The sequence below is a fragment of the Lolium perenne genome, chromosome 5, assembly GCF_019359855.2.
Source record: "Lolium perenne isolate Kyuss_39 chromosome 5, Kyuss_2.0, whole genome shotgun sequence".
NCBI lineage: Eukaryota > Viridiplantae > Streptophyta > Magnoliopsida > Poales > Poaceae > Lolium > Lolium perenne.
The window spans coordinates 17073796-17089988 of NC_067248.2; the positions used below are offsets into that span (position 1 = coordinate 17073796).

Genomic DNA, 16193 nt, shown 5'->3' on the forward strand with positions numbered 1-16193 from the left:
AGCACGGTTAGACAGGGTGGATACTTATCATGCTTGGTAGGAAATATCTACTCACAAACAATGCCTCAACATTTTGTCTCCTTAGTTCTGAACACTGCCAGAGCCACCGGGCAGTGTATAGCAGTCGAGACAATCAAACTACATTGTACCTCCTCTGCTCGACAGCCCCAAACGTGCTCGCGTACATGGATACCACTCAAACGGGAGTAGCTACGTCCCTTCTTTCTTTCCTACTTGTTCAGATGCTGTCATGCAAAAATGGAGCATGCAGGCGATCTGGTCACCATGTAAAGCAGATGATAATTAATACATACAAGAATCGGAATCAGGCAGCCCTGGTGCATCTCATTCTACTTGTGAACAGCTAAACAAACAAACCATACAATACAAGCCAATGATCAGGCAAAAAATGGAAAAAAAAGGACGAAAATGGGCAAAGCTCTAACAAAAGGTCGTCATCGCCGGGAGAGGAGGGAAATGCACAACTATTTACACCTCATCTTCGTCTTCGTCACAGTCTTCGTCACAAGCACGCAAAGGCTCACCGTGGTCAGTGGGAGTACGAGCTAGGCTCCTCGCCGCTGTACACTGTCTCGCTGGAGTTGAACACCGGCTTCTCCTCCTCCCACTTGACAATCTCCCTGCCGTAGCGGATCGCCGAGCAGACCGACTCCTGGTCCAGGGCATTCACGTAGGACACATACAGCTTCCGCTCCGTGAGCGAGTGGAACAGCCGCTTGAACTTCGTGCCAATGTAGTGCGCAGCCATCTGCGCCAGCGTCGCACCAGTGTTGCTGCTGCTGCGTGTGCTTCTGCTGCTGCTTCCATTGATCAGATTGCGGCTTACCAGCGGGGTGAATTCACTGAACCAGTCACATGCGGTTAGTGGGGACTTGCCAATCTTCTGCTCTAGGAGATCAAACTTGGTCAGGAGTAGGAGGAAATCCATCTGTTCAAATGTCGGGTGAAGGGCGAGGCTTTCGAATAGCTGCCTGCTCTCTACCATCTTGTTGACAATGGTGTCATTCACATCCACGTGGTACTCGTCATAATCACTAACCGCAACACAGAATATGACAAGCCTGACATCATCGAACATTTGCAGCCATTTGCTGTTCTCCCGCAATCCTTTATTGCTTATTCTGATCAGCTGGTATCTGAGAACAACAGATAATTTCATTGTGGGTATTGCTATAACAGTCCGTAAAGATATTATAGGCATCAAACCTAGAACATAAATACATGGTGTTTAAGGCAGAAGATACAAAATGCACATGCGTGTTTTCACTCTCCTGAGACGGTTATCAAAATACCATGCAAATCACCTCATGAGATCATACACATACATCAAGAACTCAAACATATGCTCTTTGCTGTTACCTAATTAAGTAATAATGGTAATACTGAAATATTGATACCTATGGAAAAAAAAAAACTGCACATAGCACAAGTAAATATCATATCAGTGCAGCCTTTTGTGAGAAGACCAACCTTAACATTGTGTCATGTGGATCAGACTCATCAACCCGCACATCCAAAGCCAGCTGTGGGAAAGAGATATCTGTAGATGCTAATCCATCTGATGATGTTATTCCATCAGCGTAGAGGATATCCATATCACAGAGCTCATATTCTGTTCGAGAAATATCAACCACCTGATAATTTCAAATGCCACAAGGTTAAAGGGTGAATAACCACAATTGCATGACTCAGTCACTACTACAGAGGTCAGTCACTACTACAGAGGTCCCCCATCTAATATGAAACAGGAGTGGACACGAAACATCAACCCATGTTAACAAACAAAAACAATCGATAGAGCAAAAATAGTACCCTGTCAAGGAAGTAACTGGCAGCAGACGGAAGGAACGGCAGTTCACTTCTTCGTCTATATGTAGCTTGAATAGCAGGATCTTTCCATAGTTCCTCAACCAGTGGCGCATATTCACGACTAGCTGCAGGAAAAATGTCTTCAAGATTACCTATTGCCATGGCTTTCAGGATCCAATCAGAGAATGCTTTCAAACGCGGAACAATGGAGTACTCAGTAACTTCAGCACAGAACTCCGATCCAGAATACCCTGTGAAAACAAGCGGATGTCAGTTCTAGCAAAATGTAGGAGTTTTTCACTTGGTTCAGTTGCTTTACGAACATAAATAATGAGAAGCCCTTCAATACTAAGAGTCTAAGATTATGTGTTCAGTTGAAAAAAAGACTATTATGCAGCAGAACAAATGGTGGATAGATCATACCAGAGCTAGAAGGATCGTCTTTGTTTAATTTTCTTCTATCAGCTAAAACTTCCTCTTCAAACCGTTCACGGCCTTCAAGAAGTGTACCAAGGTAGCGATATATGTTACTTTGTATGATAAGTTTGAGATCTTCACACTCATCCATCGAAAATGGTTTGCTCTTGTATGAGAATTTAGCCTGAGATTTGATAGATTCAGAATTAGTTGCTAGCCTACAATCCCACATTAATATTGAGAATGGCGTTTGGCACTGCAGAATATTTAGTCATTGCATATATGGAATGTAAACCTTTATTCAAATGTTCCAATGTGAACACTGGTAACTGGAAGGTGAACTTAATGCAGCTGGTAAACTCATCTGTTCATTAACAGCGGCATAATAGACGTCAATAGACATCCGTACCTGTTTGAGTATGGTGCTGGTCCCTGATCCAACCAACAAAAGCTTCTGAATCGTCCTTTGCTCCAAGTACTCAGGTTGACTTCCCGAACTAGCAGCCTCTACACCAGATTGATTAGCCGCTTTGTTTGGAGTTGGCAATGACAGGACTGGACTAAGCAGCTTCACTATGGGCTGGTGAAAAAAGCAAATAATGTAACTTATGTCAGATTTCTCATAACGAAATATAGGTCATCTAAGAAAGATGAATTCCAGAACTACCTTATCCCAAATCCTCCCTTTCACAGTTTTTTGGCCTTCCTCTTGGTAAGTCCCATCAGCATTCAGCCAAAAGTGAGGTTTTCCAGCACATTGAACTCCTGCCAACTGAAACCAGAGAGATAGGTAAGTAAAATGCAACTCAGGAATCTCAAAATTAGGTAGGAGTATATCAATTCCAAACCTTAAGTATTTGCAGCTCAGATTTTGTAATCTCACGTCCATTTACCAAGATTCCGGTGTTCCCATTGCTCGCCTTTTCATCTAAATTACCTCCCACACTCAGATTTGGGCTTATTATGCAATGGGGCTTGTGTCCCTCCTGGATTATCCAAGCAAAAGTTTAAAAGCAGAGTTGTGGATGATATATATCATTAACATTTATATGAAGAAGTAAGCAAAATAATCATTTAAAAATTGAAATTCTCAAATAGCATCTGCTGAATAAAAGCATGACAATTTCTAACTTCATCTTCTCCAAAATAACAAGTCAGCATAAGCTATGGCACCAAGACACCGCACACGTCAACACTATTACTATGTACAATGCTGTACTACCTCTGTCCATAAAGGATGGCATAAGTTTGTCTAAATTTGGATGCATCTAGACACACTTTCGTGTATAAATACATTTGAATTTTGCCGAATCTCCGACATCATTTTATGGACGGAGGGAGTAGTAGTTTATAAACCTGCTATCATGTTTCTATGTAATGTTGTACACCAATCATGTGTCAGCCTTGGTGTGCAACTGTGCACCATTCTCAACTAGAATAAGAGAAGTAGGCACAATACCAACTAGCAAGAATCTTAGGACTTTCATAATTCATTCAAACAATGATAAGATATCATGATTCTACTTACTCATCAAACAAAGCCCATCAATATTCAACGTAGTCAACTAAACATCGACAATATCAAAGTTCAGCAGCACTATCCCTCCAGATCTTTCTTTCATGACTCCCACCAAGAATAATTAAATATGCAATCTCATGATTTTCATCCAATAAGAACATATATGGCTATTTCATATCGGGTAACTACACTAAAGAAGTAATACCTCGCTTTCAGATTGCGCATTGACAAGGTCAACAAGCCCAGTGCCAACGACCTATTTTCCACCTTTATAATAACCAAAAGAGCTATATCTAAGCAACCAACAGAATATTCCAAAATACACCAGATCTCCTTTTATAAGTTAGCGGAGGGCCGCGTCACGAGTTCTTACAGGAGATCTGGTGTAATTTAGAAAATTATGTTGAATGACTAGATGTACTAGCATTTATGGATATGAAAGATGGAACATAGATCGCCGTTGGCTCGTTGCCCTTGTTAATCAAAGCTTTATCCTTCCAGTCAATTGGTAACACTGGTATCTCGTGTCTCTTGCACTTCCTTTCTTCCATTCTCACCTACAATAATCGACCCTAGCATGGATTTCCGATAAGGACGCTGACACCGCCCTTTGTGACCAAGGTGTGTGCCCTACCAATTTTTTGGTCATGACCAAAAGGTTGGCTCTTGTTTGGATAGTTGCCAAGTTTTTGGCATGCCAATGCTCCACTACAACCTCTAGTTCATCTTTTTAGCCAAGTAAATGTGAAAGGCTCTCACAATCTTGAGCCTTTGCTTGCCCAAAAGTTTTTGGCATGCCATACCACTACCAACGCTATTTAAATTTTTTAGCCAATGTAGACCAACTTGTGGGCAAGGAAAGGCTCAACCAAAATTTGGTAGGGCAATGTTGGGCAAAAACCAAACACATGCCTAGTTTATCTAGTTGTAGGGCGGTGTTCATTAGTTAGTTGGAATAAAGGGTTGAAAGTTCAGGAATGGAGGTTCGACATATTTGTTGTTGAAATATAGATGAATGTGAAATAGCAATTAAATGTGGTTGGGCAGAATCCCTGGAGTTTTGCATGAAAGCTGCTTTATTCTTGATAAAGCCTAGAAGAGGTGAAGGCAGATGGCGGGCGCTAATGACTAACGGAAATCCCAAAACTACTAGTAGTATCTATAAATCTACAATAAGTGACTAAAACACAGTTGTGACACCAAACTACAGGGAGTACATATCGAATATATGGTGTCCTAAAATCTCGGACCAGACTGGTAATCATATGGTAACCAAAATGTTACGGCTGACGTACCTTTCCCCAGAAGCCGGAGACCTTGTCGTACCAGTAGAACCCCGGCCGTAGCCTGGCCGGAGGGCACGGGCACCCCTGCAGCGCCGCGAGCTCCTCGGGCACCAGCCTCGCCCCGTTGACGTAGACGTCCTCGGGCCGCAGCTGGTTGGCTTTGCACTGGCGCTCGCTCCGCATGACGAGGTCCACCTCGGCGGCGCTGAGCAGGCGGCGCAGCACGCGCGAGCCGCGGCCGAGCGCGCCCCGGCGCGCCTCGGCGACCGGCCGGCCGATGCAGGGCAGGCACTTGCGGCCCTCCGGCATGGACCCCATCGCCCGCAGCACGCAGCGCGCGCAGTACCGCGCGCCGCACGCCAGGCACGCCTCCGTGCCCCCCCAGATGCCGCCGCGCTTGCCGCACCTGTAGCAGCCGGCACGGGGGTTGGGGTTGTCGAGGTGGGCCGGGGAGAGGGCGCCGCTGGACCGGGCGGCGGCGGTGGCGGTGGGGCGGGGCAGCGGGGAGGAGGGGGCTTCGTCGGAGGAGGAGGCGGAGCGGGAGGAGGAGGAGGATTGGAGGAGGGAGCCGCTGGTCTCGGCGAAGGAGGCGGTGGGCTGGTGGGGAACGGACGGCGTCCCCGCATCGTGTTCGTCGTCGGAGGGGGCGGCGTCGGAGGGTGAGGAGGGGAGCTCGGCGGAGTGGTGCGCGGCGGCGTGGTGGTTCTCGATGACGGAGGTGGGGGAGTCGGCGACGGGCCCCGAGGAGGAGCGAGGAGGCGGCCCCCCTGGCGCCGCCTGCTGCTGGTGGGCGTGGATGGCGGAGCAGAGGGAGGAGGGGGTGAGGGGCCGCACGACGGGGAGGGGGTCGTCGGAGGGGCCGGAGGAGTCGGAGGAGAGGGCGGCGAGCGGGATGCGGGAGAGGTCGAGCGGGATGGCGCGCGGGAGGGAGTAGGGGAGCGGCGGGCCGTCGTACTCGGCGGCGAAGGTGTAGTCGTCGGCGGCGACGGCGGAGGCCATGTCGGCGGCGGAGGCGGGGGGCTAGGGTTTGGGCATGGGGTGGAGTGAGGCTAGGCTAGGCGTGGGAGGAGGGGAAAGGTGGGAGCTTTTTGGAGCATGCGCGGCGCGAGGGAAGGAGACGAAGGCGTCGCGGGGAAGGAAGACTGCTTTCGTCGTGCGCCCAGTCCACCGTGGACCATCACGATAGGCGTAGCTGCTTGGACTGTGACAACGTTACTGATGATGATAAGGGCTCTCCATTTTTTTCAGCCGAAGGACACGTTTCGGATGCGTGGATGAGACGATTGCCTGATCGCCATTCTTTTCTCGGCTATGAGTTAGTAAAACTGTGAGGTGATTTTGGCATTGTGCTACAATGATAAACTCCGCTTTTATTTATTTTACTACTACCTCTAATTGACGTTGCTCCATACGTGTACCACAGACAAAGACAGGAGGCGATTCAACACCCTCACAACTTCAACGACCTGGTCTATCTAGAAGCAAACATGATGTGAGGGTTTTTGCTAACAGATCTCGACAACTTCGTACGGATCAGTTGGTTGAGAGCGTTAAGGAGGAGTCCAAGCTTTGGGGGCTGCTTGCTAGGGTATGCACGAGATGATGGTTGTCGGAATTTTGGCGCCTTGTAAAAAAAATTACTCCATGTATAAAGATTTGGTGTGCTTTCGACGTACCCTCCTTGAGAAAATATTTAAGATTTCACATATGTCTTTTATACCTGTCCAATCCCATGTACTCCCTCCGTCCTGATAAGAATTGCAGCATATTTTTATAAATTTAAATGTATTTATTTTATACACTACATAATGTCTACATACATTTAGATTAAGATAAATTCGCGACATTATTTTTGGGACAGATGGAGTAGTATAAATTACTCCCTCTATTTTTATTTACACTGCGTTTTGGCTTTAGTCAAAGTCAAAATTTCTAAAGTTTGACCAAACATGTAACGAAAAATATCAACATCCATAATTCAAGTTTTATATAATATAGAAATACGTGCCAAGACAATTCTAATAGTACTAATTTTATGTTTTAGATAATTGGATCATATGAAACGCAACAATAGTTTACTATGAAAAACCAACATGAACCTTGATATAGTCAAAATATGGTAATCATTAAGCTGAAACTCACACTACAGTTAGTGGTGTGCAGTATCTACCGAGGTTTTTTTTAACAAGAAGAGCCCCGAAGAGCCTGGAAGCTTATATTGATATCCAAACAGTTGAGGTATACAATATTACAAAGGACCCGAAAAGAAAGATAAAGTAAAACATGAGTTCCCAATATATGTGGAGGAGACCTCACTGAAAGATGTAAAAAGCAATCTGAAAGGACACGGATGTCGCCTAGAGGGGGGGGGGTGAATAGGCGATTTAAAACTTTTACGAGATGGGCTTAACAAATGCGGAATAAAACTAGCGTTTACTTTGTCAAGCCCAAAGCCTATATACTATGGTTCACCTATGTGCACCAACAACTTATTCTAAGCAAGAGTTCACCTATGTGCACCAACAACTTATGCTAAGCAATACAAGCAAGTATGTGATAGCAAGATATATATAACTTCAAGCACGATGGCTATCACAAGGTAAAGTGCATAAGTAAAGAGCTCGGGTATAGAGATAACCGAGGCACGCGGGAGACGATGATTTATCCCGGAGTTCACACTCTTGCGAGTGCTAATCTCCGGTGGAGAGGTGCGGTTGCTTAGTGCTCCCGAACGCCACAAGAGGCTCACCTTGAGGTGTGGTTGCTCGATGCACACCAACGCCACAAAGGCCTCACCCCAAGATGCGGTACTCACACCACACACCGAACGCCACGAAGGCGCCTCACCTAAATCTCCGGTGACCCTCGCCACAAAGGCCTAGGTCACGGTTCCACTAAGGGATTTCCTTCGAGGCGGAAACCGGGCCTTACACAAAGATTGGGGCACACATCCACAACTTAATTGGAGGCTCCCAACAAACCGCCACAAAGGCCTAGAGTCCGTCTAGGGTTCCAAGAACCCAAGAGTAACAACCTTCTTGCTTTCACCACCACGAATCACCGTGGAGAACTCAAACCGATGCACCAAATGCAATGGCAAGAACACCACAAAGATGCTCAAGTCCTTCTCTCTCAAATTCCAACAAAGCTACAAAAGCTATTGGGGGAATAAGAGAGGAAGAACAAAGGAATTCACAAAGAACACCAAGATCAAGATCTAGAGAGTTCCACTCACAAAGAGATGGATTTGATTGGTAGAAATGTAGATCTAGATCTCCTCTCTCTTTTCCCTCAAATGGGGGCAAGAATCATGGAGGGATTGAGAGATGGAGCAAGCTTCTCTAGTTCAACAATGGAGGGAGAGAGAGTGAGAGAAGCACAGCCCAAGGAGGAAGAAGGGGGTATTTATACCCCCAAGAAAATCGAGCCGTTTGGGCAAAAACGGGGCCGGATATTCCGGCCCAAGTTGGGGCCGGATTATCAGGGGCCGGATAATCCGGCCTCGTGGACAAAACTCTGGACAAAATCCGGCCAAAAATCCGGCCCCTATCCAGAGCTGCTTTTCTTCCGGTCCTTAGACGATTTCGGGGGCCGGATATTTCCGAAATATCCGGCCCGGATAATCCGGCCCGGATATTTCCAAAATATCCGGCCTAAGAAAACTGCAAACACCAAAACTAAAACGGGCATAACTTTTGCATCCGGACTCCGATTTCGATGATCTTGGGCTCGTTGAAATCACAACAATGAGCTCTACAACAATATGCATAGAAACATCATAGTCCAGCAAAGGAGGATAGAAACAAATGAAGAAAGGTTTGACCTATCTCAAAAAGACATACCGGTAAAACCTCCAATCTTGAAAATGCAACAAGTTGCCCATGGAAAAACCATTCTCAATGAACTAGAGCTTGTCATGAGAATAAGCACAAGCTCTAAAACATCACATGGATAAGATCCAAATAAAACCAAGAAAGATGATGAACCAAACTCGAAAACGCAACAAGTGATCTATGCGAAATCCGTTTTCGATGAACTAGAGCTTGTCATGAGAATAAGCACAAGCTCTAAAACATCACATGGATAAGGTCCAAATAACAACCAAGAAAGATGATGAACCAAACTCGAAAACGCAACAAGTGATCTATGCGAAATCCGTTTCGATGAACTAGAGCTTGTCATGAGAATAAGCACAAGCTCTAAAACATCACATGGATAAGGTCCAAATAACAACCAAGAAAGATGATGCAAGGATGCAAAGGTTTGAGCTCTCTCCGAACGATACGATCGAGTTACTCACTCGAGAGCCCTCTTGATAGTACGGCAACTAAACTATAAACCGGTCTCCAACTACACTATGAGACCGGTGAGAAACAAACCCTATCAAGAGCAAACCTTATACTTGCGCATTCCACTTGAGCTCGATGACGACGATCTTGACCTCAACAAGATGGAACGCCTTTCTTGCTTGTGCTTGCTTGACGAAGTCTTGTGGATTGCTCCCCCATAATCCACCATGGGAGAGCTTCTTCTTCGGCGCATCTTCACATATCCATGATCACCATATGGATGGCAAGACTCAAGCAAAGGATCTCTTCGAGATGGCTCATCTTGAACTTGCACTTCATTTCTTCATTCTTCATCATGTTGATGTCTTGAAGTAGCTTGAGGGCTCACTTCATCTTCATCTTCAAGACATACTTGACACTTGATATCCTTCATCAATTTCTTCTTATTGCAACCTTGAAGCCAACATATGGTTCAAGAATTGCCTATGGACAACTCCTACAAATATAACTCAATGCAAACATTAGTCCATAGGGATTGTCATTAATTACCAAAACCACACATGGGGGCTCCATGCACTTTCAATCTCCCCATTTTGGTAATTGATGACAATCTCTTTGAGAGGGTTTATATAAGGAATTTAAGTAACAAATAAGTTGAATATATAGAGCAAACTCCCCCATAATATATGCATGTGTGAATGATCTTGACTTTCATTGCATATATTGGCATTCAAAGCCTAGTGGAGTTTCCTCTAAATATTCAACTATGCAAAGCAACAAGATGCAATGCAATAAAGGCACATGCTTAAGCACAAAGCAAAGACATAACCAAATTCCCTTAAACCCTCCAAACTTCTCCCCCATTGGCACCAATTGCCGAAATGGGTGAAAAATTTAAAAGGCTAATATAGTGAGAGTTCCTCCATAGCGTGTGCATTTCTCATAATTTGAGTGGAATCAAATGCACATATCCAATGGCGAATATTCGGAAGGAATCACACTATAGATAGGATCAAAGATTGCAAAAAGATAACAAAGTCAAGAAGCTTCAACAAATGAAGCAAGCAACCAAATGAGTCACAAAGAGGATACCAAAAGAAAGATAGATATTATGATAAGATCAAGAAGATTGCTCTAAATAATATGAGGAAGCTCCCAAGGTTTGTGCACAAAACTAGACAATTTGCATTGGAGTATAAAGTGCACAAACATGGAATCATCACTCCCATAATATCATTCAAAAACAAAAGATACCAAGTGAATCAAACTCTAATGATCACCACAAGATAGTGCTCTAAATCAAATGAGGAAGCTCCCCAAGGTACATGCATAAATTAAAATGTTGTATTTGAATACAATATGCATAACATGGAATCCTCACTCCCTCATTACCATTTAAAACACAAACATTTGGAATAGATCATAGATAGAGAAATAAGCTTAACACTTGCAACAAACAAATAGTTGAGCAAAAAGTAAGAGGCACCATAATAAAAGGCTCAACCAAGAAGATATGTGAAAGGCATGATAAAGCATATTATAAGACTATTATATGGATGAGCAAAAAGCATCATCATAGTCTTCAATGAATTATATTTCTTAGCATGACCAATCAACATGCAACAAATAAAAAAGATATCAAATGGAGATGTATCATCTCTTATGTGTATAAGTTTCTCTAAGTGGACAATATCACAAAGATATTTATCCACAAAGAAACATGCACACACCAAATAGATACACAAGAAAAATAGCATGATATCCAAGACGAAGTCATGCAATATACCAATAAGATTTTTGCTTAATAGCATGGCCAAAGGCTCAATATTATCTTATTGTACATTCATGAACTTCAACCACAAACAACTAAAATACATCACAAATATCAACAAGGGATAGAAGATAGTTGGGATGCATTTGAGAAAGGCAACAAGTATCACAAACGGGGATACCAAAAGAAGTAACTAAATTTGCACTTTCATCTATATTGCACATGTGAGAGCCTTGAGGAATTGATATGCAACAAAATTGCTAGATAGGCATAGTTGGGATGGATGAATCATGAGCATGATTTAAAATACTTCCCAACACATGCACTCATCTCAAATTACTCACATTCACAATAAAGAGGTTTCATTAAGACTTTTGCAAGAAGCACAACATTTGCAAATCAAGAGATTCATGCCAAGATGCAACCATAAGGTTGGATACAAGAAAAGTATGCATGAGAAGATACTTGTTACCAAGATAGCATTGGTGTGGATGTAGTAGATATGTGTTCGTTGATCATCCTAGCTTGCCTCACGTTACCATTGAGTCACCACTTCTTTCCAAGAGTGAGACAAGCATTCAATGCATATCCATTGTACCTAACACAAAGGTAAGTACAAAATGGTCCCCAAACTAATTGGGTCCGAAGTAGTTAGACACACTACAACATATAGGACAAACTCCACAATTCTATGTGCATATAGATATGAAATTGAATTTCATGCACATCTTAGCCAAATTAGGATTTGATGGAGTTTACCCTATATATTGGATCAAAGAAAGTGACACATGCCATAAGATATACATATATTAAATATGCATGCACAATACTTTCAAGAACCAAAGGAAGATACAATTTGGACAAAACACCAAATAAACCAAGAGACAATGGTTGTCCAAATTATATCAAAGAATCAAATCAACACAAGATTGACTCCAAAGACTTATCTCATTATAAGAAGCTAATTAAACCTAAGCACAAAGGAATGAGATAACCAACTCCCAAGAGAGCAAGGTTCCAACAAATAAACCAAACCCTCGACACTTTTTATGATGGCACACAGTACCAAAAAGAAAATTTATGACTCCCAAAACCAAATTTTTGATAAAGATCAAGAGAAGTTTATATAACAAATATAGGAGAGCTCCCCCAAGATTAGTGCATTATCTAGGATTTAGAATATGGATACAAAATGCACACAACTAGGATCATCACACTACCTATATCTACAAAAAAAAAACTAAGAAAGTTTGAATAGAAAAAAGAACACATGGGAGTCAAAGCACAACAAATTCATGGCAATAAATAAGGCAATTTAAACACAAGATCCATAAGATGCAAGGAAGACACATGGGAGTCAAAGCACAACAAATTCATGGCAATAAATAAGGCAATTTAAACACAAGAGCCAATGTAGATATGATCAATAAATATCTACCTCATAATTGATTACCAATTGTCCTAGGACAAGAGGTATTAGGAAATATTTCCGGTGGTAGTTTGTAAGTATACATAAGATCATATTTACAACGAACAAAGCATATGGTAAAAGATAAGAGTTAACCATCATGCAAAGAAAGTTTCTTGATAGCTTCATTTAGTCATACCAACATGCAAGGCAATTAATAGTATTCATACCAACATGCAAAGCAATTAATAGTATTCATACCAACATGCAAAGCAATTAATAGTATTCATACCAACATGCAAAGCAATTAATAGTATGACTTGAAGCACATGGTTTTCCAAAAATGTATTGAGGGACACGTTGTGAAAAACCATGCCAAGAAAAACTTACACAAATAAGATCCACAAAGATATTAGCAATGAAGCCATTTAAGCAAATTGGAGCTTGTTTGAGCAAACATGCCACATAGGAGAGATAATCTTCAATATCAATTCTATGTGACACAACCTCAAATGTTCACATTTCCTAGGCTTGTAATATGCACAAAGCTTATTACTCCCCCATAATGTGATAAGGAATTTATTTTCACAAGAGGCAAATAAGATCCAACTAGAGATATTAATGAACATTAGAATTTGAATTTCTCATGAAGATGACATACCACATAGAGACTAGATAATCTTGCAATATCAATTCTAAGTGATATTCCTCATGTACACACATTGTTAGGATTGTGAAATTCCTAAAGGCATATCACTCCCCCAAAATGTTATAGTCCAATAATCTCTCATAAGAGCCATATAAGATACAACAAGATGCAAAGAGGCTCCAACACAAGCACAAATACATGGTGTGCAACCTAACATACATAGCCTTGATTTCTCAAGAAAAACACGTAGGATGCACAACATATACAAACACATGTTAGGAACAAAACTAACACATGCAAAGGGGCGAGTAACTTTCAATATAAATGAGTTGAGCACATGTTACCGCAAGGAGGAACATTGGGTGTATGATAGAAGTAAGATAACCAAAAGACTTGGCTTGAGATAGTATAAATGATGAAGATCCCTTAACTCTTCATGATGTAGCCAAGTCTCCAATGCCCTCCAACAAGCACCTATTGATCAAGTTTTGGATTGTTGGTCCCCAACTAAGTTGGGTCCTAAGAGGTTAGTCACAATAGGCCTGGCAACCCAAATGGTTCTTTTCTTGACACCACTTTGAGCACCAACAAATTTGGCAAACACATTGCCACCCTCATCCTTACGAAGAGAATAAACATCATCAATGGTGATAGAGTTGGATGAGGTACCAATAGTGCAAAAGGAGGAGATGTGACCCTTCTCACGGCATATGTAGCAAGTTCTTTTCTTCTCCTTCTTCTCACTAGATTTCTCCACAATGGGAGCATTAGCTTGATTCTTCTTGGGAAGTGGCATTTCTTCAACTTGAGGTTGAATATGAGTTTGAGCTTGAGGCCGCTTCCCTTTTTGCTTCTTCTTCAAAGGGCAAGATCTAACATGGTGCCCTTCAATTTTGCACTTGAAGCAAACGATCTTGGCCGGGTCTTTGACTTGTACTTTGCCCTTCTTCTTCTTGTTGTTCTTGGACTTGATCTTGTTGTTGGAGTTGAATCCAAGTCCACTCTTGTCATTGGGGGATTGTTGCACACTTAACATCTTATCAAGTTTGCATTTCCCTTCATGACCCTTTACCAAGTCGTTCTTCAAAGAAGAGACTTGGGCCTTGAGCTCTTTGATTTCCTCTACATGGTTAGTAACAACACAAGTACTAGTGGAAGTAGAACCTTCATTGTTAGAGCAACAAGGCAATGAAGATAATTCATCACAAGATTTAGCAATATTATGAGTGGATGAATTACTAGGACTAGCACATGGCAATATAACATTTTGAGTAGTAGTGCTAGTACCCACATGAGGCTCACAAGGTGTTGCCTTAGATATTATAGCCTCATGAGCTAACTTTAGCCTATCATGAGAGGCTAGAAGATCCTCATAGGAGCTAGAAAGCTTTCCATGAATTTCTCCCAATTTCCCATAATTGCTAGTTAGCAAATCAAGTTGAGCCCTTAGCTCAACATTCTCCTTCAAGGTAGATGCTTCACAAGAAGTAGAGTTAGTAGCACAAGCATCATTATCAATAGCAATAGGAGAAGGCAAGTTGGCATGCACTTTTAGATAAGAAGCTTTAAGTTGCTCATGCGACTCGGTGAGTTTGGTGAGCGCACTCTCAATGACCCTTGAGCCCTTTTTGAGTTGCTCAAAATCCTCAAGGAGTTTAGCATTAACAAACACAAGCTTATCATTTTTTAGCTTTAGTTCATTTGCCATCTCAAGAGCTCTATCATGGTTTTCCTTTTCTCTAGACAATTCTAGAGCAAAGGTCTCCTCAAGAGCTTCCTTGATGGTTTGTTCTTCTTCAAGTTCATTCTTTAAAGATGCTACATCATCGGCATACTCTCGTTCAAGAGCACCCTTTTTATCAATGGTGTTCTCATGCATCCAAATAAGTTTTTGGCTCTCAATAGCGGTAGTCAAGATTTCAAAGAAGTGAGTGCTAGCAATTTTATCTTTGCAAATAATCTTGAATACACTCTTACCCTTATCGCGTAGAGAGACAACCCAATCCTCTTCTTCATAAACATCCTCATCCTTATCACCACGAGAAGTATGAGGTTCCATGGTAGGAGATACCGTGGAACCCTTGGCCATAAGGCACATATGAGAACCGTGAGATAAAGATGAGGAGTTACTTGAGGCTCCTTTCAAGATCTTGTCTTGACCAATAGAATCTTTGGTTTCCTCTACAATGTTAGTCACACAACAACTAGAGGAAATAGAAGCATTTTTATCATGGCCACAAGACAAAGCAAGCATATCATCATTAGATTTATTCAAGCAACTTACACATGATATGCAAGGACTATCAACACAAGCATGTAAATCATTTCTAGTGCTAGATGTGTTTGAGTCCGTAGATGAAACATTGCATTGAGATAGAGATGAAGAATCATCAATAGAAAGCTTAATATCAACATTGCAATTTTCATCACCACTCACCATATCATTACCTTGTGTCTTGACACACTTTGGTGAAGTGGATGAAGATGAGAACTCATCACGGCCTAAGTGGAAGCAATGCAATCATCCTTAATAATATTGGACACATCATATTTATCTTGAATTTTTGTCCATAACTCATGAGCGCTCCCAAAAGGCATGATTGAAGAAGTAACTACATTGCTCACAACAATGGAAAACACATGAGAAGCAAGAGCATCGAGGCAAGAGTTTTTCTCCTCCTCAAGAGATAAATTTTGAGGATCCTTAGGAGAAGAAAAACCCATGCCAAGAAATCGCTCCATGTCCGGAGACATACGCCGCAAAATATTAAGCACATAAATTTTCCATAGATCATAATTTGTGCCATCAAATATAACCAAGTTATTGTGCGCTAATCCCCTAACCGACATCTTTACTCTCAAGGCGGTGAAGCCTAAGAATGAGAGACCTTGCTCGATACCAATTGAAAGGACACGGATGTCGCCTAGAGGGGGGGTGAATAGGCGATTTAAAACTTTTACGAGATGGGCTTAACAAATGCGGAATAAAACTAGCGTTTACTTTGTCAAGCCCAAAGCCTATAT

At 42.2% G+C, this 16193-nt stretch overlaps 1 protein-coding gene across 1 annotated transcript; it reads right to left on the minus strand.

Annotated features, from left to right (window-relative positions):
- Window positions 1-261: 261 nt before the first annotated feature.
- On the minus strand, window positions 262-6177 carry LOC127298878 (extra-large guanine nucleotide-binding protein 1). Its single transcript, XM_051328739.2, has 8 exons — window positions 5062-6177; window positions 3096-3233; window positions 2915-3019; window positions 2657-2827; window positions 2254-2431; window positions 1834-2081; window positions 1492-1655; window positions 262-1157 (listed from the first exon to the last, which is right to left on the minus strand). Exons 1-8 carry the CDS (start codon window positions 6049-6051, stop codon window positions 551-553), a joined length of 2601 nt encoding a protein of 866 aa, XP_051184699.1. The 5' UTR covers window positions 6052-6177; the 3' UTR covers window positions 262-550.
- Window positions 6178-16193: the final 10016 nt, after the last annotated feature.